Below are 23,778 nucleotides of genomic sequence, written 5' to 3' on the forward strand. Positions count from 1 at the left end.
ATACTACTCTATACTACTCTATACTACTCTATCCTACTCTATCCTGCTCTATCCTACCCTCATCCTGCTCTATCCTACTCTATCCTGTTCTATCCTACTCTGTCCTGCTCTATCCCACTCTATCCCGCTCTATCCCGCTCTATCCTGCTCTATCCTACACTATCCTGCTCTATCCTACTCTATCCTGCTCTATACTATTCTATCTTGCTCTATCCTGCTCTATCCTGCTCAATCCTACTCTATCCTGCTCTATCCTACTCTAACCTGCTCTATTCTACTCTATCCTGCTCTATCCTACTTTATCCTCCTCTATCTTACTCTATCCTGCTCTATCTTACTCTATCCTGCTCTATCCTACTCTATCCTGCTCTATCCTGCTCTATCCTGCTCTATTCTGCTCTATCCTGCTCTATACTACTCTATCCTGCTCTATCCTGCTCTATCCTGCTCTATCCTGCTCTATCCTGCTCTATCCTGCTCTATACTACTCTATCCTGCTCTATCCTGCTCTATCCTGCTCTATTCTACTCTATTCTGCTCTATCCTACTCTATCCTGCTCTATTCTACTCTATCCTGCTCTATCCTGCTCTATCCTACTCTATCCTACTCTATCCTACTCTATCCTACTCTAAATCAAATGGGATGGAACAAATTGGAGATAGTGACCAAATCCAGGTGGTGACTAATCTAGTTATTCCTCCCTCGTCCATCGAAATAAATATCACTTTCTTTTCCAAGGTTTAAATGGTGCCATGCTGCTGTTGTTGCCAGCTAGCCAGCATAACCTACCTGGGAGAGCTCATCAGGACGACTGAACCATTCGTCTCTCAGCTGCGCTGCTACATACGTCATCCGTTTGGGCGCCAGGCGTGTCCGTACACCTCATCCAGTCTCTACTGGTTTAGCCAACACACACTCCCTCTGCTCACCAAAACACTCCCTCTGCCCGCCTACACACTCCCTCTGCCCTTCTACACACTCCCTCTGCCCTCCTACACACTCCCTCTGCCCTCCTACACACTCCTACACACTCCCTCTGCCCGCCTACACACTCCCTCTGCCCTCCTACACACTCCCTCTGCCCTCCTACACACTCCTACACACTCCCTCTGCCCGCCTACACACTCCCTCTGCCCTCCTACACACTCCTACACACTCCCTCTGCCCTCCTACACACTCCCTCTGCCCGCCTACACACTCCCTCTGCCCGCCTACACACTCTTACACACTCCCTCTGCCCTCCTACACACTCCTACACACTCCCTCTGCCCTCCTACACACTCCCTCTGCCCTCCTACACACTCCCTCTGCCCTCCTACACACTCCTACACACTCCCTCTGCCCGCCTACACACTCCCTCTGCCCTCCTACACACTCCTACACACTCCCTCTGCCCTCCTACACACTCCCTCTGCCCGCCTACACACTCCCTCTGCCCGCCTACACACTCTTACACACTCCCTCTGCCCTCCTACACACTCCTACACACTCCCTCTGCCCTCCTACACACTCCCTCTGCCTGCCTGCTCCAAGCTGTGTGTGACGTCTATCCGTGATTGATCTGGTGCCACACACCTTCCTACCTCAGAGGGAGAGGATGGACCAGCAGACAGTAGACCTGGGGCCTATTCCTTTGAGCTAGTGCTTTAGCTGTTCGTTAGGCTTACTCATCTTGTCGGCTGACAAAAAGTAAATGTGGACAGTTTCTTCCAATATCTTCAGTATGCACCTCGGAATTGTATCAGGACCCACGCAGTTGCGTCCCCGATGTGTCTGTCTTCACTTGTAGCCTGTGAGAAAGACCTGATCATGTGACGGAGAACCGTGTGTGTGAGCGGTGATTCGTAGCGCGCAGCACTCAGGGAGAAGGGCACCACGGCCACTGGCCGCAAAAGGCATGGATTTTTTTTTTAGGTTGCATTACGGCCACAAAGGGGAGGCCACCGGGAAATTCTAGGCATTATCAAGTGCTGGTAAAATTGTGAATGAGTGACTGATGAAGTGTGTACAGCCTGCACAAAAAAACAAAGTAGAGATCATGTCTTTCAAACAACTGTTTTTCAAATCATCATTAGACTCTCATCATGCAGCCTTACAATGTATTAAACATCAACACATATAACCCAACGTTTATAGAACAACTAAAGTTGAATAAATTACTCTAAATGAAGCATGTAGGAGGACCTGTTTCTCTATTAACCGCTTAACACAGAATAGCCACATGTTCACACTTCCTCAAATCACTTGGAGAAAATATCCTTTCTATTGTATTCTTCAGATTATAAAATAATGCCACAGAATTCTAACCAAATCTTGTCTGCTAAAGTGTAGCCTACAGCCATATGACATAACCAGATCAGGACCTGTTAAATGAACTAGTGTAGCTCCACAGCCATATGGCATAACCACATCAGGACCTGCTAAATGAACTAGTGTAGCCCACAGCCATATGACATAACCACATCAGGACCTGCTAAATGAACTAGTGTAGTCCACAGCCATATGACATAACCACATCAGGACCTGCTAAATGAACTAGTGTAGTCCACAGCCATATGACATAACCACATCAGGACCTGCTAAATGAACTAGTGTAGTAGCCCACAGCCATATGACATAACCACATCAGGACCTGTTAAATGAACTAGTGTAGTCCACAGCCATATGGCATAGCCACATCAGGACCTGCTAAATGAACTAGTGTAGTCCACAGCCATATGGCATAGCCACATCAGGACCTGCTAAATGAACTAGTGTAGCCCCACAGCCATATGGCATAGCCACATCAGGACCTGCTAAATGAACTAGTGTAGCCTACAGCCATATGGCATAGCCACATCAGGACCTGCTAAATGAACTAGTGTAGCCTACAGCCATATGGCATAGCCACATCAGGACCTGCTAAATGAACTAGTGTAGCCTACAGCCATATGGCATAGCCACATCAGGACCTGCTAAATGAACTAGTGTAGCCTACAGCCATATGGACCTGATCAGGACCTAACATAAGGACAACTCAGAGGATGCTATTCTGTTCTTCTGAAATAGACTACATTTTCTTCATATCATGTTTCTTTAGATCTGTCTAAAATAAATCATGGATTTATTGTGATGGTGTAGGCTATATTAAATGGATTTATTGTGATGGTGTAGGCTATATTACATGGATTTATTGTGATGGTGTAGGCTATATTAAATGGATTTATTGTGAAAGTGGAGGCTATATTACATGGATTTATTGTGAAGGTGGAGGCTATATTACATGGATTTATTGCGAAGGTGTAGGCTATATTACATGGATTTATTGTGAAGGTGGAGGCTATATTACATGGATTTATTGTGAAGGTGGAGGCTATATTACATGGATTTATTGTGAAGGCGGAGGCTATATTACATGGATTTATTGTGAAGGTGGAGGCTATATTACATGGATTTATTGTGAAGGTGGAGGCTATATTACATGGATTTAGGTGGAGGCTATATTACATGGATTTATTGTGAAGGTGGAGGCTATATTACATGGATTTATTGTGAAAGTGGAGGCTATATTACATGGATTTATTAGACATTTTAAAATGTAGATGTTCCAGAGGTCTGCATCAGTGTCTTGTAGACTAAATGTGGCAGCCAGGAGATGATAAATGTGTTTATGTTAATTAACGGTCAATTACCGTGAGACCAACAGTTATTCGCTTGACAATCACCGGCTGACGACATTTAGTGACCGTCACTATCCTAAGGCCCTCTGCCATCTTATCTAAGCTCGAGGGCCCTCTGCCATCTTATCTAAGCTCGAGGGCCCTCTGCCATCTTATCTAAGCTCGAGGGCCCTCTGCCATCTTATCTAAGCTCGAGGGCCCTCTGCCATCTTATCTAAGCTCGAGGGCCCTCTGCCATCTTATCTAAGCTCGAGGGCCCTCTGCCATCTTATCTAAGCTCGAGGGCCCTCTGCCATCTTATCTAAGCTCGAGGGCCCTCTGCCATCTTATCTAAGCTCGAGGGCCCTCTGCCATCTTATCACATGGCTCTTAGTGCTGTCTTTGATAAGGACTCAGGATAAATACCTGTTCTTTACAAAGCATGTGACAAATAACATTTGATTTCTTTGATGTGAATTTAAAAATGTTAAGCGCATTTTGTTCCATGAGAAGTGAGAGCAGTGCTTACATCTTGAAAGATAGTGGTAATATTGGTAGTGGGTGTTTTGCATATGGATCAGTTTGCTTGGTGTTGTGCTTGGTCTGTAATTGAGTGTGTGCCACCGCCACAGTGTTGCTCATGAGCTGAGGACTACCTCCTCCCTGGGACTCTGTGCCCTGACATGCAGCTCCTCCCTGGAACTCTGTGCCCTGACATGCAGCTCCTCCCTGGGACTCTGTGCCCTGACATGCAGCTCCGCCCTGGGACTCTGTGCCCTGACATGCAGCTCCTCCCTGGGACTCTGTGCCCTGACATGCAGCTCCTCCCTGGGACTCTGTGCCCTGACATGCAGCTCCTCCCTGGGACTCTGTGCCCTGATATGCAGCTCCTCCCTGGGACTCTGAGCCCTGATATGCAGCTCCTCCCTGGGACTCTGTGCCCTGATATGCAGCTCGTCCCTGGGACTCTGTGCCCTGATATGCAGCTGATCTCTGGGATTTAATGTGCCTTGATAGGTAGTCAGTGAGCTCTGGAATGCAGCTCGTCCTAGGGGTTCTGTGTGCCCTGGCTGGTACTGAGAGCTCCTCCTCTATAGTTAGGTCTAGGCCCTGAGCTGGTACTGACAGCTCCTCCTCTATAGTTAGGTCTAGGCCCTGAGCTGGTACTGACAGCTCCTCCTCTATAGTTAGGTCTAGGCCCTGAGCTGGTACTGACAGCTCCTCCTCTATAGTTAGGTCTAGGCCCTGAGCTGGTACTGACAGCTCCTCCTCTATAGTTAGGTCTAGGCCCTGAGCTGGTACTGACAGATGCTCCTCTATAGTTAGGTCTAGGCCCTGAGCTGGTACTGACAGCTCCTCCTCTATAGTTAGGTCTAGGCCCTGAGCTGGTACTGGTGTCGCTCGGCTGATTGAGTAGTGCAGGCGTTTGGTTTTAGTTTGGCTCCGCTCTGCTCTGCTGCTTCGCTGCTCTCCACATGTCCTCGTTAGGGAGGAGTCGTCCCCCCCGTCCCCCCCCCCCGTTGTGTCTGCCAAACCACAGATCAGAGTTAACCCTTTAACCGTCGCTGCACACACACACACACACACACACACACACACACACACACACACACACACCGTTAGCCTCACTGAGCAGCCTAACACAACCAACCGCTCACTTTGAATCTTCTCAGTCTGCGTCACTAGTTGTTTTAACTGAACGCTTGTTTCTGGCCACGCTGCACTTCCAGTTCCCCTGACCTGTAGAAATTACCATGGTCATCTGGGGTTTTTACCGTTTCTGCTGCTGCTTCCAGTTCCCCTGACCTGTAGAAATTACCATGGTCATCTGGGGTTTTTACCGTTTCTGCTGCTGCTTCCAGTTCCCCTGACCTGTAGAAATTACCATGGTCATCTGGGGTTTTTACCGTTTCTGCTGCTGCTTCCAGTTCCCCTGACCTGTAGAAATTACCATGGTCATCTGGGGTTTTTACCGTTTCTGCTGCTGCTTCCAGTTCCCCTGACCTGTAGAAATTACCATGGTAATCTGTGGTTTTTACCGTTTCTGCTGCTGCTTCCAGTTCCCCTGACCTGTAGAAATTACCATGGTCATCTGGGGTTTTTACCGTTTCTGCTGCTGCTTCCAGTTCCCCTGACCTGTAGAAATTACCATGGTAATCTGTGGTTTTTACCGTTTCTGCTGCTGCTTCCAGTTCCCCTGACCTGTAGAAATTACCATGGTAATCTGTGGTTTTTACCGTTTCTGCTGCTGCTTCCAGTTCCCCTGACCTGTAGAAATTACCATGGTAATCTGGGGTTTTTACCGTTTCTGCTGCTGCTTCCAGTTCCCCTGACCTGTAGAAATTACCATGGTCATCTGGGGTTTTTACCGTTTCTGCTGCAGTGGTTTTGCAAAGCGTTTTGATTGTCCCTCTGCCTCTCTCCTCTCTCCTCTGATTGTCCCTCTGCCTCTCTCCTCTCTCCTCTGATTGTCCCTCTGCCTCTCTCCTCTCTCCTCTGATTGTCCCTCTGCCTCTCTCCTCTCTCCTCTGATTGTCCCTCTGCTTCTCCTCTCTCCTCTGATTGTCCCTCTGCCTCTCTCCTCTCTCCTCTGATTGTCCCTCTGCCTCTCTCCTCTCTCCTCTGATTGTCCCTCTGCCTCTCTCCTCTCTCCTCTGATTGTCCCTCTGCCTCTCCTCTCTCCTCTGATTGTCCCTCTGCCTCTCTCCTCTCTCCTCTGATTGTCCCTCTGCCTCTCCTCTCTCCTCTGATTGTCCCTCTGCCTCTCTCCTCTCTCCTCTGATTGTCCCTCTGCCTCTCCTCTCTCCTCTGATTGTCCCTCTGCCTCTCTCCTCTCTCCTCTGATTGTCCCTCTGCCTCTCTCCTCTCTCCTCTGATTGTCCCTCTGCCTCTCTCCTCTCTCCTCTGATTGTCCCTCTGCCTCTCTCCTCTCTCCTCTGATTGTCCCTCTGCCTCTCTCCTCTCTCCTCTGATTGTCCCTCTGCCTCTCCTCTCTCCTCTGATTGTCCCTCTGCCTCTCTCCTCTCTCCTCTGATTGTCCCTCTGCCTCTCTCCTCTCTCCACTGATTGTCCCTCTGCCTCTCTCCTCTCTCCTCTGATTGTCCCTCTGCCTCTCTCCTCTCTCCTCTGATTGTCCCTCTGCCTCTCCTCTCTCCTCTGATTGTCCCTCTGCCTCTCTCCTCTCTCCTCTGATTGTCCCTCTACCTCTCTCCTCTCTCCTCTGATTGTCCCTCTGCCTCTCTCCTCTCTCCTCTGATTGTCCCTCTGCCTCTCTCCTCTCTCCTCTGATTGTCCCTCTGCCTCTCTCCTCTCTCCTCTGATTGTCCCTCTGCCTCTCTCCTCTCTCCTCTGATTGTCCCTCTGCCTCTCTCCTCTCTCCTCTGATTGTCCCTCTGCCTCTCTCCTCTCTCCTCTGATTGTCCCTCTGCCTCTCTCCTCTCTCCTCTGATTGTCCCTCTGCCTCTCTCCTCTCTCCTCTGATTGTCCCTCTGCCTCTCTCCTATTGTTTAATCAAGCCTCTCTCCTCTGTCCTCTCCTTTCAGGGTAAACCAGACCTGAACACAGCACTTCCTATCAGACAGACAGCCTCCATCTTTAAACAGCCTGTCACCAAAGTGGTGAACCACCCCAGCAACAAGGTGAAGACAGACCTGCAGAGAGCCACAGAGCAGCCCAGACAGGTGAGACACACACACACACACACACACACACACACACACACACACACACACACACACACACACACACACACACACACACACACACACACTGTCTCTGAGACACACACACACACATACACACACACACACACACACACACACACACACACACACACACACACACACACACACACACTCTCTCTGAGACACACACACACACACACACACACACACACACACACACACACACACACACCACACACACACACACACACACACACACACACACACACACACACTTGCTTGTTATTGCCCAGAACGAGGGGTTGGTTATGAGATTCATTATACTCCCAAAAGAATGACACTGCCTATCATCGTGGAGAGTAGATGGTAAAAAACCCACCCATTTGAGAGAGTTTCACACTGATCTAATCTGGTTTAAAATGACAAACACATGATTAGGATCACTTTTGAACTGGTCTACAGCCATGTATCCTTGTTCAGGTTCCAAGACACCAGCATCACAGCCTCTCACTGTCTAGTGGGCACTATTTAGGCCAGCCACAACGGTAGGGCCACCTAAACCCGTTCTGTTGTTGAAACTGAACCAGGGTGTCATGTCTGGCGACGACCACTAGAGACTGCTGAAGGACCACAGATGTAGAGCTGTAGCTACTCACTGTGTTAAAGCAGCACCGCTTAGCATGAACACAGCAGCAGCACCGCTTAGCATGAACACAGCAGCAGCACCGCTCAGCATGAACACGGCATGTTACAGCAGCACCGCTCAGCATGAACACGGCATGTTACAGCAGCACCGCTCAGCATGAACACGGCATGTTAAAGCAGCACCGCTCAGCATGAACACGGCATGTTAAAGCAGCACCGCTCAGCATGAACATGGCATGTTAAAGCAGCACCGCTCAGCATGAACACAGCATGTTACAGCAGCACCGCTCAGCATGAACACAGCAGCAGCACCGCTCAGCATGAACACAGCAGCAGCACCGCTCAGCATGAACATGGCATGTTACAGCAGCACCGCTCAGCATGAACACAGGATGTTACAGCAGCACCGCTCAGCATGAACACAGTAGCAGCACCGCTCAGCATGAACACGGCATGTTACAGCAGCACCGCTCAGCATGAACGCAGCAGCACCACTCAGGATGAACACAGCATGTTACAGCAGCACCGCTCAGCATGAACACGGCATGTTAAAGCAGCACCGCTCAGCATGAACACGGCATGTTAAAGCAGCACCGCTCAACATGAACACAGCAGCAGCACCGCTCAGCATGAACACGGCATGTTACAGCAGCACCGCTCAGCATGAACACAGCAGCAGCACCGCTCAGCATGAACACGGCATGTTAAAGCAGCACCGCTCAGCATGAACACAGCAGCAGCACCGCTCAGCATGAACATGGCATGTTAAAGCAGCACCGCTCAGCATGAACACAGCAGCAGCACCGCTCAGCATGAACACGGCATGTTACAGCAGCACCGCTCAGCATGAACGCAGCAGCACCGCTCAGGATGAACACGGCATGTTACAGCAGCACCGCTCAGCATGAACACAGCAGCACCACGCTGAGACTGGGACTGTAGGAGCCGTTATAGAGCCAGTCATAGGCTAGCTGCAAACACGAGGCCGTGTTATATCAGAGAGCCTCCAGCACCCGCAGTGAATAGCAGACTTAAGAGGAGACACACACACACACACACACACACACACACACACACACACACACACACACACACACACACACACACACACACACACACACACACACAAGAGGTAAGTGTTAGAGTGACTAGCCAGAGTAGCAAAAGTTATAGACAGTCATATATAGCCCAGCCATCGACCACGAGGCTCAGTCTACCATTACAGCATATACAGAGAACAGTGACTCTATAGCCCAGCTGTAGTCAGGACAGTCTATCATTACAGCATATACAGAGAACAGTGACTCTATAGCCCAGCTGTAGTCAGGACAGTCTATCATTACAGCATATACAGAGAACAGTGACTCTATAGCCCAGCTGTAGTCAGGACAGTCTATCATTACAGCATATACAGAGAACAGTGACTCTATAGCCCAGCTGTAGTCAGGACAGTCTATCATTACAGCATATACAGAGAACAGTGACTCTATAGCCCAGCTGTAGTCAGGACAGTCTATCATTACAGCATATACAGAGAACAGTGACTCTATAGCCCAGCTGTAGTCAGGACAGTCTATCATTACAGCATATACAGAGAACAGTGACTCTATAGCCCAGCTGTAGTCAGGACAGTCTATCATTACAGCATATACAGAGAACAGTGACTCTATAGCCCAGCTGTAGTCAGGACAGTCTATCATTACAGCATATACAGAGAACAGTGACTCTATAGCCCAGCTGTAGTCAGGACAGTCTATCATTACAGCTTATACAGAGAACAGTGACTCTATAGCCCAGCTGTAGTCAGGACAGTCTATCATTACAGCATATACAGAGAACAGTGACTCTATAGCCCAGCTGTAGTCAGGACAGTCTATCATTACAGCTTATACAGAGAACAGTGACTCTATAGCCCAGCTGTAGTCAGGACAGTCTATCATTACAGCATATACAGAGAACAGTGACTCTATAGCCCAGCTGTAGTCAGGACAGTCTATCATTACAGCATATACAGAGAACAGTGACTCTATAGCCCAGCTGTAGTCAGGCTCAGTCTATCATTACAGCATATACAGAGAACAGTGACTCTATAGCCCAGCTGTAGTCAGGACAGTCTATCATTACAGCATATACAGAGAACAGTGACTCTATAGCCCAGCTGTAGTCAGGACAGTCTATCATTACAGCATATACAGAGAACAGTGACTCTATAGCCCAGCTGTAGTCAGGACAGTCTATCATTACAGCATATACAGAGAACAGTGACTCTATAGCCCAGCTGTAGTCAGGACAGTCTATCATTACAGCATATACAGAGAACAGTGACTCTATAGCCCAGCTGTAGTCAGGACAGTCTATCATTACAGCTTATACAGAGAACAGTGACTCTATAGCCCAGCTGTAGTCAGGACAGTCTATCATTACAGCATATACAGAGAACAGTGACTCTATAGCCCAGCTGTAGTCAGGACAGTCTATCATTACAGCATATACAGAGAACAGTGACTCTATAGCCCAGCTGTAGTCAGGCTCAGTCTATCATTACAGCATATACAGAGAACAGTGACTCTATAGCCCAGCTGTAGTCAGGACAGTCTATCATTACAGCATATACAGAGAACAGTGACTCTATAGCCCAGCTGTAGTCAGGACAGTCTATCATTACAGCATATACAGAGAACAGTGACTCTATAGCCCAGCTGTAGTCTGTGGTGTTATCCTACTAGACAGTAGACTCTCAGTGTACAGGTGGTGTTATCATACTAGACGGTAGACTCTCAGAGTACAGGTGGTGTTATCCTACTAGACGGTAGACTCTCAGAGTACAGGTGGTGTTATCCTACTAGACGGTAGACTCTCAGAGTACAGGTGGTGTTATCCTACTAGACGGTAGACTCTCAGAGTACAGGTGGTGTTATCCTACTAGACGGTAGACTCTCAGAGTACAGGTGGTGTTATCCTACTAGACGGTAGACTCTCAGAGTACAGGTGGTGTTATCGTACTAGACGGTAGACTCTCAGAGTACAGGTGGTGTTATCGTACTAGACGGTAGACTCTCAGAGTACAGGTGGTGTTATCCTACTAGACGGTAGACTCTCAGAGTACAGGTGGTGTTATCCTACTAGACGGTAGACTCTCAGAGTACAGGTGGGGTTATCCTACTAGACGGTAGACTCTCAGAGTACAGGTGGTGTTATCCTACTAGACGGTAGACTCTCAGAGTACAGGTGGTGTTATCCTACTAGACGGTAGACTCTCAGAGTACAGGTGGTGTTATCCTACTAGACGGTAGACTCTCAGAGTACAGGTGGTGTTATCCTACTAGCTACTTAATCTGTGTTCCCATGACAGTGAGGGACATTTATTCACAGTTAGTCTGTCTGTGTGAGGCTGAGGCTGGCTGGCTGTCTGTGTGAGGCTGAGGCTGTCTGTGTGAGGCTGATTCTGGCTGTGTGAGGCTGATTCTCGCTGTGTGAGGTTAAGGCTGGCTGGCTGTCTGTGTGAGGCTGAGACTGGCTGTGTGAGGCTGAGACTGAGGCTGGCTGTGTGAGGCTGAGACTGAGGCTGGCTGTCTGTGTGAGGTTAAGGCTGGCTGGCTGTCTGTGTGAGGCTGGCTGTGGGAGGCTGAGGCTGGCTGTGTGAGGCTGAGGCTGGCTGGCTCGGTGGCAGATTGTGTGACTTTAAGATGTGCTGCCAAATGAGGCTGTGAAGAAAATGGAGTCCAGGGTGATCACACACGCTTATGTATGGCAGGAGGAGGAGGAGAGTGGAGAGAAGAGGAGGAGGAGGAGGAGAGTGGAGGTGAAGTTTCATTAGGATTTGAAATGAGATCTGCTGCTTGGCTGATCATTTCCCTTAAGACCTCCCCCTTCCCCCTCACCACCTCCTCCTTCCCTGAACACCCCCCGCTTCCTCCTCACCTCTCCCGTCCTCTCCACCCCCTCCTTCCCTGAACACCCCCCCCCTCTCTCTACTCCCCTCCCCTTTCTTCCTTCTCGCCCCCTCCCCATCTCCTCCCTCTACCTTCTGATCCCCACCCTCCTTCCACCCTCCCCATCTCCTCCCTCTACCTTCTGATCCCCACCCTCCTTCCACCCTCCCCATCTCCTCCCTCTACCTTCTGATCCCCACCCTCCTTCCACCCTCCCCATCTCCTCCCTCTACCTTCTGATCCCCACCCTCCTTCCACCCTCCCCATCTCCTCCCTCTACCTTCTGATCCCCACCCTCCTTCCACCCTCCCCATCTCCTCCCTCTACCTTCTGATCCCCACCCTCCTTCCACCCTCCCCATCTCCTCCCTCTACCTTCTGATCCCCACCCTCCTTCCACCCTCCCCATCTCCTCCCTCTACCTTCTGATCCCCACCCTCCTTCCACCCTCCCCATCTCCTCCCTCTACCTTCTGATCCCCACCCTCCTTCCACCCTCCCCATCTCCTCCCTCTACCTTCTGATCCCCACCCTCCTTCCACCCTCCCCATCTCCTCCCTCTACCTTCTGATCCCCACCCTCCTTCCACCCTCCCCATCTCCTCCCTCTACCTTCTGATCCCCACCCCTCCTTCCACCCTCCCCATCTCCTCCCTCTACCTTCTGATCCCCACCCTCCTTCCACCCTCCCCATCTCCTCCCTCTACCTTCTGATCCCCACCCTTTCCTTCCCCTCCACCCCCCTCTACTCTGTTCCCCCCCCCATCCTCTCCCCCTGCCTTTAACCTCTCAGGAAATGACTGTGGGGAAATAGGGGGTGACAGCAGCCAATTAGGTGTGAAGACATTATCATAGGTAATAAAGAGATGGGTAATAAAGTGGCGTTCTGTTCGTCAGAGAAGAGGAGGCTAGAGGGGAATAGACGAGATGGAGACACTGGTCCATAGATGAGGACTGTGTGTGTGTGTGTGTGTGTGTGTGTGTGTGTGTGTGTGTGTGTGTGTGTGTGTGTGTGTGTGTGTGTGTGTGTGTGTGTGTGTGTGTGTGTGTGTGTGTGTGTGTGTGTGTGTGTGTGTGAGAGAGAGTGTGTGCATGCCTGCGTTAAAGTTATAACAAATCCTAATGCTTCAGAGTACTAGTGCTTCTCATGCTACGTGTTTATGAAGGACTGAACTGACAGGTAGGTTTGTCCGTGTGTGAGAAGCCAAAGGCAACATGAATAACTTATTGATTGTAGCGTGTATAAACCTCAGAGCCACATGGCTTTAGGCACAACTCTCTGCAATAAGAAACTATTGATCACTGACCTTGTTATCGAACAGATAATGTTTTGAGACAGCGCTTTAGGAACCCCGCTCCTCCTCCTCCTCCCCTCTTCATCTAAAATACACAGAGAGAGAGAAAGTCCTTGGGTGGTCTTCCTCCTGCTGCTGTTACTGGCACACACACATCTCACACACACATCTCACTCACATCACACACACATCACACACACATCACACACACATCACACACACATCACACATCACACACACATCACACACATCACACACACACACATCACACACACACACATCTCACACACATCACACACACATCACACACACATCACACACACACACATCACACACACATCGAACACACACATCACACACACATCGCACACACATCGCACACACATCGCACACACATCACACACACACATCACACACACATCACACACACACTCTCCCACACTCTCCCACACACACACACACACACACACATCGCACACACATCGCACACACATCACATCACACACACACTCTCCCACACTCACACTCTCCCACACACACACACATCACACACACATCGCACACACACATCGCACACACACATCGCACACACACATCGCACACACACAATCACACACACATCGCACACACATCGCACACACATCGCACACACATCGCACACACATCACACACACTTAACCTTGCTGTTAAGTGATGTCAAATACTAGATGCCCTTTGAGTCTTCACAGCTTTCAAACCCGGAAGGCCTTGAGCTAAATGAAGATTTTCACCGGCAGAATCTATTGTAGCTGAAGTTACAGAGCTACTGGTCATTTACCAAAGTTAACGGGATCTTCAGTCATTTTGGTAAAATAACAGGTTATCTATGGCAATCTATGGTAACTTTGGTAATTTATACTTGAATATACAGTACCAGTTAAAAGTTTGGACATGCCTACTCATTCAAGGGTTTTTCTTAATTTGTACTATTTTCTACATTGTAGAATAATAGTGAAGACATCAAAACTATGAAATAACACATATGAGATCATGTAGTAACCAAAAAAAGTGTTAAACCAAGTCCATATTATGGCAAGAACAGCTCAAATAAGCAAAGAGAAAACCATCACGCGCCATGATGAAACTGTCTCTCATGAGGATAAGTTTATTACCAGCCTCAGAAAATGTAAGAATAAAGAATAACTAGGATATATATATACTGTAGTATTTCTTTTTTCTATCTGTGTCCATACTGTCCTGTCTCTAGTGGATAGACCAGATGGTTCAAGAGAAAATAACCCAATTCATTAAAAAAACATCTAATCAACAATGGCATTATTTTCAATTAACTCTGCAACTCTTCCAGCTATTGACCAAAACATTTACAAACAATACATATTGACATAGTACTTTTTTTTTTAATGCTAATTATTATTTAATGCTGAAACCCTGATATTAAACACCAATTGTAGTCACTAAATTAATGTATCATATATTTAGGATAATGTTTTACAGCTTTGTCATTACATTTTTTATTTTAAAATCATTTTATTTGATTATGGGGCCAGAGATAATTACAGACACCTGTGATAATCTGAAGTACCCAAAATACCCACTAGATGTCTTGTGATAAATTACCTAAAATCCTTGGAAAGTTACAACAATTCTGGTAGTTTACTGGTAAATTTTCAAATGTTTCCACTAATATATCCTCCCTTTGTAACCCTAATTGTAGCAATAGCAAAATGCAATACTGGAATACAGGTTTTTCTCATTGAGATAAAATGGATTTTACAAGTGAAACCTGTTCAATATGCAATATATGGCAGCAACAAGTAGGCCTATTCTTTACACGGCATTATTGTACCAACGTTTTTGCTGCTCCACACTAAGTTCTGCCACTGCAGAGATATCTAGTTCTCTATATCTAGTTCTCTATATCTAGGTCTCTATATCTAGGTCTCAATATCTAGGCCTCTATATCTAGGTCTCTATATCTAGGCCTCTATATCTAGGTCTCTATATCTAGGCCTCTATATCTAGGCCTCTATATCTAGGCCTCTATATCTAGGACTCTATATCTAGGCCTCTATATCTAGGCCTCTATATCTAGGCAGCGGTATCTAGTTCTCTGTATCTAGGCCTCTGTATCTAGGTCTCTATATCTAGGTCTCTATATCTAGGCCTCTATATCTAGGCCTCTATATCTAGGCCTCTATATCTAGGTCTCTATATCTAGGTCTCTATATCTAGGCCTCTATATCTAGGCCTCTATATCTAGGTCTCTATATCTAGGTCTCTATATCTAGGCCTCTATATCTAGGCCCCTATATCAAGGCCTGTATATCTAGGTCTCTATATCTAGGTCTCTGTATCTAGGTCTCTGTATCTAGGTCTCTATATCTAGGTCTCTATATCTAGGTCTCTGACTAGGCCTTTATATCTAGGCCTCTATATCTAGGACTCTATATCTAGGCCTCTATATCTATATCTAGGCCTCTATATCTAGGCCTCTCTGAATAGGCAGCGGTATATAGGTCTCTATATTTATGGCCTCTATATCTAGGCCTCTATATCTAGGCCTCTATATCTAGGCAGCGGTATCTAGTTCTCTATATCTAGTTCTCTATATCTAGGTCTCTATATCTAGGCCTCTATATCTAGGTCTCTATATCTAGTTCTCTATATCTAGTTCTCTATATCTAGGCCTCTATATCTAGGCCTCTATATCTAGGCCTCTCTGAATAGGCAGCGGTATCTAGGTCTCTATATCTAGGCCTCTATATCTAGGCAGCGGTATCTAGTTCTCTATATCTAGGTCTCTATATCTAGGTATCTATATCTAGGTCTCTATATCCAGGTCTCTATATCCAGGTCTCTATATCCAGGTCTCTATATCCAGGTCTCTATATCCAGGTCTCTATATCTAGGTCTCTATATCTAGGTCTCTATATCTAGGCCTCATTATCTAGGTCTCTATATCTAGTTCTCTATATCTAGGTCTCTATATCTAGGCCTCTATATCTAGGCCTCTATATCTAGGCCTCTATATCTAGGCCTCTATATCTAGGCCTCTATATCTAGGCCTCTATATCTAGGCCTCTCTGAATAGGCAGCGGTATCTAGGTTTCTATATCTAGGGCTCTATATCTAGGCCTCTATATCTAGGCCTCTATATCTAGGCCTCTATATCTAGGACTCTATATCATGTCTCTATATCTAGGCCTCTATATCTAGGTCTCTATATCTAGGTCTCTATATCTAGGCCTCTATATCTAGGCCTCTATATCTAGGACTCTATATCATGTCTCTATATCTAGGCCTCTATATCTAGGCCTCTATATCTAGGTCTCTATATCTAGTTCTCTATATCTAGGTCTCAATATCTAGGCCTCTATATCTAGGACTCTATATCATGTCTCTATATCTAGGCCTCTATATCTAGGACTCTATATCTAGGTCTCTATATCTAGGTCTCTATATCTAGGTCTCTATATCTAGTCCTCTATATCTAGGCAGTGTTATCTAGGTCTCTATATCTAGGTATCTATATCTAGGTCTCTGACTAGGCAGCGATATCTAGGTCTCTATATCCAGGTCTCTATATCTAGGTCTCTATATCTAGGCCTCTATATCTAGGCCTCTATATCTAGGACTCTATATCTAGGCCTCTATATCTAGGCCTCTATATCTAGGCAGCGGTATCTAGTTCTCTGTATCTAGGCCTCTGTATCTAGGTCTCTATATCTAGGTCTCTATATCTAGGGCTCTATATCTAGGCCTCTATATCTAGGCCTCTATATCTAGGCCTCTATATCTAGCACTCTATATCATGTCTATATCTAGGCCTCTATATCTAGGCCTCTATATCTAGGTCTCTATATCTAGGTCTCTATATCTAGTTCTCTATATCTAGGTCTCTATATCTAGGCCTCTATATCTAGGACTCTATATCATGTCTCTATATCTAGGCCTCTATATCTAGGACTCTATATCTAGTCTCTATATCTAGGTCTCTATATCTAGGTCTCTATATCTAGGCCTCTATATCTAGGCAGCGTTATCTAGGTCTCTATATCTAGGTATCTATATCTAGGTCTCTGACTAGGCAGCGATATCTAGGTCTCTATATCCAGGTCTCTATATCTAGGTCTCTATATCTAGGTCTCTATATCTAGGCCTCTATATCTAGGACTCTATATCTAGGCCTCTATATCTAGGCCTCTATATCTAGGCCTCTCTGAATAGGCAGCGGTATCTAGGCCTCTATATCTAGGCCTCTATATCTAGGCCTCTATATCTAGGCCTCTATATCTAGGCAGCGGTATCTAGTTCTCTATATCTAGGTCTCTATATCTAGGTATATATATCTAGGTCTCTGACTAGGCAGCGATATCTAGGTCTCTATATCCAGGTCTCTATATCCAGGTCTCTATATCTAGGTCTCTATATCTAGGCCTCTATATCTAGGCAGCGGTATCTAGTTCTCTATATCTAGTTCTCTATATCTAGGTCTCTATATCTAGGTCTCTATATCTAGGTCTCTGACTAGGCAGCGATATCTAGGTCTCTGTATCTAGGTCTCTATATCCAGGTCTCTATATCTAGGTCTCTATATCTAGGCCTCTATATCTAGTTCTCTATATCTAGTTCTCTATATCTAGTTCTCTATATCTAGGTCTCTATTTCTAGGTCTCTATATCTAGGTCTCTATATCTAGGACTCTATATCATGTCTCTATATCTAGGCCTCTATATCTAGGACTCTATGTCATGTCTCTATATCTAGGTCTCTATATCTAGGCCTCTATATCTAGGCCTCTATATCTAGGCCTCTATATCTAGGTCTCTCTGAATAGGCAGCGGTATCTAGGTCTCTATATCTAGGACTCTATATCTAGGTCTCTATATCTAGGCCTCTATATATCTAGGCCTCTATATCTAGGACTCTATATCATGTCTCTATATCTAGGCCTCTATATCTAGGCCTCTATATCTAGGTCTCTATACCAAGCTCTTTATATCTAGTCCTCTATATCTAGGCCTCTATATCTAGGACTCTATATCATGTCTCTATATCTAGGCCTCTATATCTAGTGCTCTATATCTAGGTCTCTATATCTAGGCAGCAATATCTAGGTCTCTATATCTAGGTCTCTATATCTAGGTCTCTCTGACTAGGCAGAGATATCTAGGTCTCTATATCTAGGCCTCTCTGACTAGGCAGCGATATCTAGGCCTCTCTGACTAGGCAGCGATATCTAGGCCTCTCTGACTAGGCAGTGATATCTAGGTCTCTATATCTAGGCAGAGATATCTAGGTCTCTATATCTAGGTCTCTATATCCAGGGTCTCTATATCTAGGCCTCTCTGACTAGGCAGCGATATCTAGGCCTCTCTGACTAGGCAGCGATATCTAGGTCTCTATATCTAGGCAGAGATATCTAGGTCTCTATATCTAGGCCTCTCTGACTAGGCAGCGATATCTAGGTCTCTATATCTAGGCAGAGATATCTAGGTCTCTATATCTAGGTCTCTATATCTAGGTCTCTATATCTAGGCCTCTCTGACTAGGCAGCGATATCTAGGCCTCTCTGACTAGGCAGCGATATCTAGGTCTCTATATCTAGGCAGAGATATCTAGGTCTCTATTTCTAGGTCTCTATATCTAGGTCTCTATATCTAGGTCTCTATATCTAGGTCTCTATATCTAGGTCTCTATATCTAGGCCTCTCTGACTAGGCAGCGATATCTAGGCCTCTCTGACTAGGCCTATTTCTGGTCTGGCTATGAGCCAGCAGAGTCACTTCGTGGGTGTAGAAGTGAATTGCCTCCTCCTTTTTTCAAGAAGTGGACAAAAGCGGAATGGCCTTGTTTTAAAGTGAGCAAGATGCTACAGTGCCTCTCTTTAACTGGAAAGTGGATTCGTTTAGGACTAAGCAAGGGAGACAGGCCAGACAGGTGGTTGATCTGCTACCATCACACCCCTGTATAGAGAAGCCATCCCCTACCATGCCTAACCACCCTCTGCCTCTGTGTTAGAGAAGGCTAGCATGACTGTTATGTGTCTCCTTGGGTCTCTCTCTCTCGGTCAGCCGCTCGGCTCGTCTGGCTTTGAAGGCCTTGGTTGGCACTAAGCCCAGCTGTTTATTCTCTGTGGTGTTTCTGTTGCGGCTGCAGGATTTATACATCTAGGGGCCTGATAGATTGTTGCCAGCAGCATACCACCCTGCATCCCACTGCTGGCTTGCTTCTGAAGCTAAGCAGGGTTGGTCCTGGTCAGTCCCTGGATGGGAGACCAGATGCTGCTGGAAGTGGTGTTGGAGGGCCAGTAGGTGGCACTCTCTCCTCTGGTCTAATAAATATCCCAATGCCCCAGGGCAGTGATTGGGGACATTGCCCTGTGTAGGGTGCCGTCTTTCAGATGGGACGTTAAACGGGTGTCCTGACTCTCTGTGGTCACTAAAGATTCCATGGCACTTATCATAAGAGTAGGGGTGTTAACCCTGGTGTCCTGGCTAAATTCCCAATCTGTCCCTCATACCATCCCCAGTTTACAATGGGCTCATTCATCCCCCTCCTCTCCCCTGTAACTGATCCCCAGGTCGTTGCTGTAAATGAGAATGTGTTCTCAGTCAACTTACCTGGTGAAATAACGGTTAAATAAAATAGATTTATAGCTAGGCATGAATGAACTCTCCAGTTTGATGAATACCAGGTCTTGTTTTCTGGGGTGTCCTGGGACCTCATGGTTCCATCCCAGTGTTCCATCTCTCTCCTCCTCTTCCTCACTGTTCCATCTCTCTCTTCCTCACTGTTCCATCCCTCTCCTCCTCTTTCTCACTGTTCCATCCCTCTCCTCCTCTTCCTCACTGTTCCATCTCTCTCCTCCTCTTCCTCACTGTTCCATCCCTCTCCTCCTCTTCCTCACTGTTCCATCTCTCTCCTCCTCTTCCTCACTGTTCCATCTCTCTCCTCCTCTTCCTCACTGTTCCATCTCTCTCTTCCTCACTGTTCCATCCCTCTCCTCCTCTTCCTCACTGTTCCATCTCTCTCCTCCTCTTCCTCACTGTTCCATCCCTCTCCTCCTCTTCCTCACTGTTCCATCTCTCTCCTCCTCTTCCTCACTGTTCCATCTCTCTCCTCCTCTTCCTCACTCTTCCATCCCTCTCTTCCTCAGTGATATCTGGGTCTCTCTGACTAGGCAGCGATATCTAGGTCTAGGTTCCATCCCTCTCCTCCTCTTCCTCATCTCATCACCTGTCTGTTGTGTTTGCAGCTGTTCTGGGAGAAGCGGTTGAAAGGCCTGAGGGTGTCAGCTATAACAGAAGAGGTCCTCAGGACCATGGAGCTTCCCAAAGGTTTAACAAGTAGGAGCCCAGCCTCTAGTCTCTCTGTTTACTTCCATTAACCTGATATTATTAATAATAGTTGTACATAACCATATTATCATACAGTTATAATGGTTAGAATTGTATTTCGTCCATTATTAGTTCAATATATTCACAGATCTACTAGGAATAAAATAAACTGGACTGTCAGATAGAGTTCAAGTTTGTTTATTCATCATATATACATGATATACATGACACAGTCTATTGACCTGCTATACATGGAGAACACAGTCTAATGACCTGCTATACATGGAGAACACAGTCCAGTGACCTGATATACATGAAGAACACAGTCCAGTGACCTGATATACATGGAGAACACAGTCTAATGACCTGATATACATGGAGAACACAGTCCAGTGACCTGATATACATGGAGAACACAGTCTAATGACCTGATATACATGGAGAACACAGTCTAATGACCTGATATACATGGAGAACACAGTCTAATGACCTGCTATACATGTAGAACACAGTCCAATGACCTGATATACATGGAGAACACAGTCTAATGACCTGCTATACATGTAGAACACAGTCCAGTGACCTGATATACATGAAGAACACAGTCCAGTGACCTGATATACATGGAGAACACAGTCCAGTGACCTGATATACATGGAGAACACAGTCTAATGACCTGATATACATGGAGAACACAGTCTAATGACCTGCTATACATGGAGAACACAGTCCAGTGACCTGATATACATGGAGAACACAGTCTAATGACCTGCTATACATGGAGAACACAGTCTAATGACCTGCTATACATGGAGAACACAGTCTAATGACCTGCTATACATGGAGAACACAGTCCAGTGACCTGATATACATGGAGAACACAGTCCAGTGACCTGATATACATGGAGAACACAGTCCAGTGACCTGATATACATGGAGAACACAGTCCAGTGACCTGCTATACATGGAGAACACAGTCTAATGACCTGATATACATGGAGAACACAGTCCAGTGACCTGATATACATGGAGAACACAGTCTAATGACCTGATATACATGGAGAACACAGTCCAGTGACCTGATATACATGAAGAACACAGTCCAGTGACCTGATATACATGGAGAACACAGTCCAATGACCTGCTATACATGGAGAACACAGTCCAGTGACCTGATATACATGGAGAACACAGTCTAATGACCTGATATACATGGAGAACACAGTCTAATGACCTGCTATACATGGAGAACACAGTCCAGTGACCTGATATACATGGAGAACACAGTCTAATGACCTGCTATACATGGAGAACACAGTCTAATGACCTGCTATACATGGAGAACACAGTCTAATGACCTGCTATACATGGAGAACACAGTCCAATGACCTGATATACATGGAGAACACAGTCCAGTGACCTGATATACATGTAGAACACAGTCCAATGACCTGATATACATGGAGAACACAGTCCAATGACCTGATATACATGGAGAACACAGTCCAGTGACCTGATATACATGGAGAACACAGTCCAGTGACCTGATATACATGGAGAACACAGTCTAATGACCTGCTATACATGGAGAACACAGTCCAGTGACCTGATATACATGGAGAACACAGTCCAGTGACCTGATATACATGGAGAACACAGTCTAATGACCTGATATACATGAAGAACACAGTCTAATGACCTGATATACATGAAGAACACAGTCCAATGACCTGATATACATGAAGAACACAGTCCAATGACCGGATATACATGATATACATGAAGAACACAGTCTAATGACCTGATATACATGGAGAACACAGTCCAGTGACCTGATATACATGAAGAACACAGTCTAATGACCTGATATACATGAAGAACACAGTCTAATGACCTGATATACATGGAGAACACAGTCTAATGACCTGATATACATGAAGAACACAGTCCAGTGACCTGATATACATGAAGAACACAGTCCAGTGACCTGATATACATGTAGAACACAGTCCAGTGACCTGCTATACATGTAGAACACAGTCCAGTGACCTGCTATACATGGAGAACACAGTCTAATGACCTGCTATACATGGAGAACACAGTCCAGTGACCTGATATACATGGAGAACACAGTCTAATGACCTGATATACATGGAGAACACAGTCCAGTGACCTGATATACATGGAGAACACAGTCTAATGACCTGATATACATGGAGAACACAGTCTAATGACCTGATATACATGGAGAACACAGTCTAATGACCTGATATACATGGAGAACACAGTCCAGTGACCTGATATACATGGAGAACACAGTCTAATGACCTGATATACATGGAGAACACAGTCTAATGACCTGATATACATGGAGAACACAGTCCAGTGACCTGATATACATGGAGAACACAGTCCAGTGACCTGATATACATGAAGAACACAGTCCAATGACCTGATATACATGGAGAACACAGTCCAGTGACCTGATATACATGGAGAACACAGTCTAATGACCTGATATACATGGAGAACACAGTCCAATGACCTGATATACATGGAGAACACAGTCCAGTGACCTGATAGACATGAAGAACACAGTCCAGTGACCTGATATACATGGAGAACACAGTCTAGTGACCTGATATACATGGAGAACACAGTCCAGTGACCTGATATACATGAAGAACACAGTCCAGTGACCTGATAGACATGAAGAACACAGTCTAATGACCTGATAGACCTGATATACATGAAGAACACAGTCTAATGACCTGATATACATGAAGAACACAGTCCAGTGACCTGATAGACATGGAGAACACAGTCCAGTGACCTGATATACATGGAGAACACAGTCCAGTGACCTGATATACATGGAGAACACAGTCCAGTGACCTGATATACATGAAGAACACAGTCCAGTGACCTGATATACATGGAGAACACAGTCCAGTGACCTGATATACATGGAGAACACAGTCCAGTGACCTGATATACATGGAGAACACAGTCTAATGACCTGATATACATGGAGAACACAGTCCAGTGACCTGATATACATGGAGAACACAGTCCAGTGACCTGATAAACATGCTATACATGGAGAACACAGTCCAGTGACCTGATAGACCTGATAGACATGAAGAACACAGTCCAGTGACCTGATATACATGAAGAACACAGTCTAATGACCTGATAGACATGAAGAACACAGTCCAGTGACCTGATATACATGGAGAACACAGTCC

General features: G+C 46.2%; 1 protein-coding gene across 1 annotated transcript in view; it reads left to right on the forward strand.

Annotated features, from left to right (window-relative positions):
- The window catches only part of LOC106568552 (methyl-CpG-binding domain protein 2), a 118,724-nt gene that overhangs the window by 48,672 nt on the left and 46,274 nt on the right, over positions 1-23,778 (forward strand). Inside the window, exons 3-4 of the mRNA XM_045692658.1 lie at positions 7,182-7,319; positions 20,449-20,539. Of these exons, the coding sequence (XP_045548614.1) occupies positions 7,182-7,319; positions 20,449-20,539 (229 nt within the window). The remainder of the gene's footprint in view (positions 1-7,181; positions 7,320-20,448; positions 20,540-23,778) is intronic.

This window comes from Salmo salar, chromosome ssa13 (assembly GCF_905237065.1).
Source record: "Salmo salar chromosome ssa13, Ssal_v3.1, whole genome shotgun sequence".
Classification (NCBI taxonomy): domain Eukaryota; kingdom Metazoa; phylum Chordata; class Actinopteri; order Salmoniformes; family Salmonidae; genus Salmo; species Salmo salar.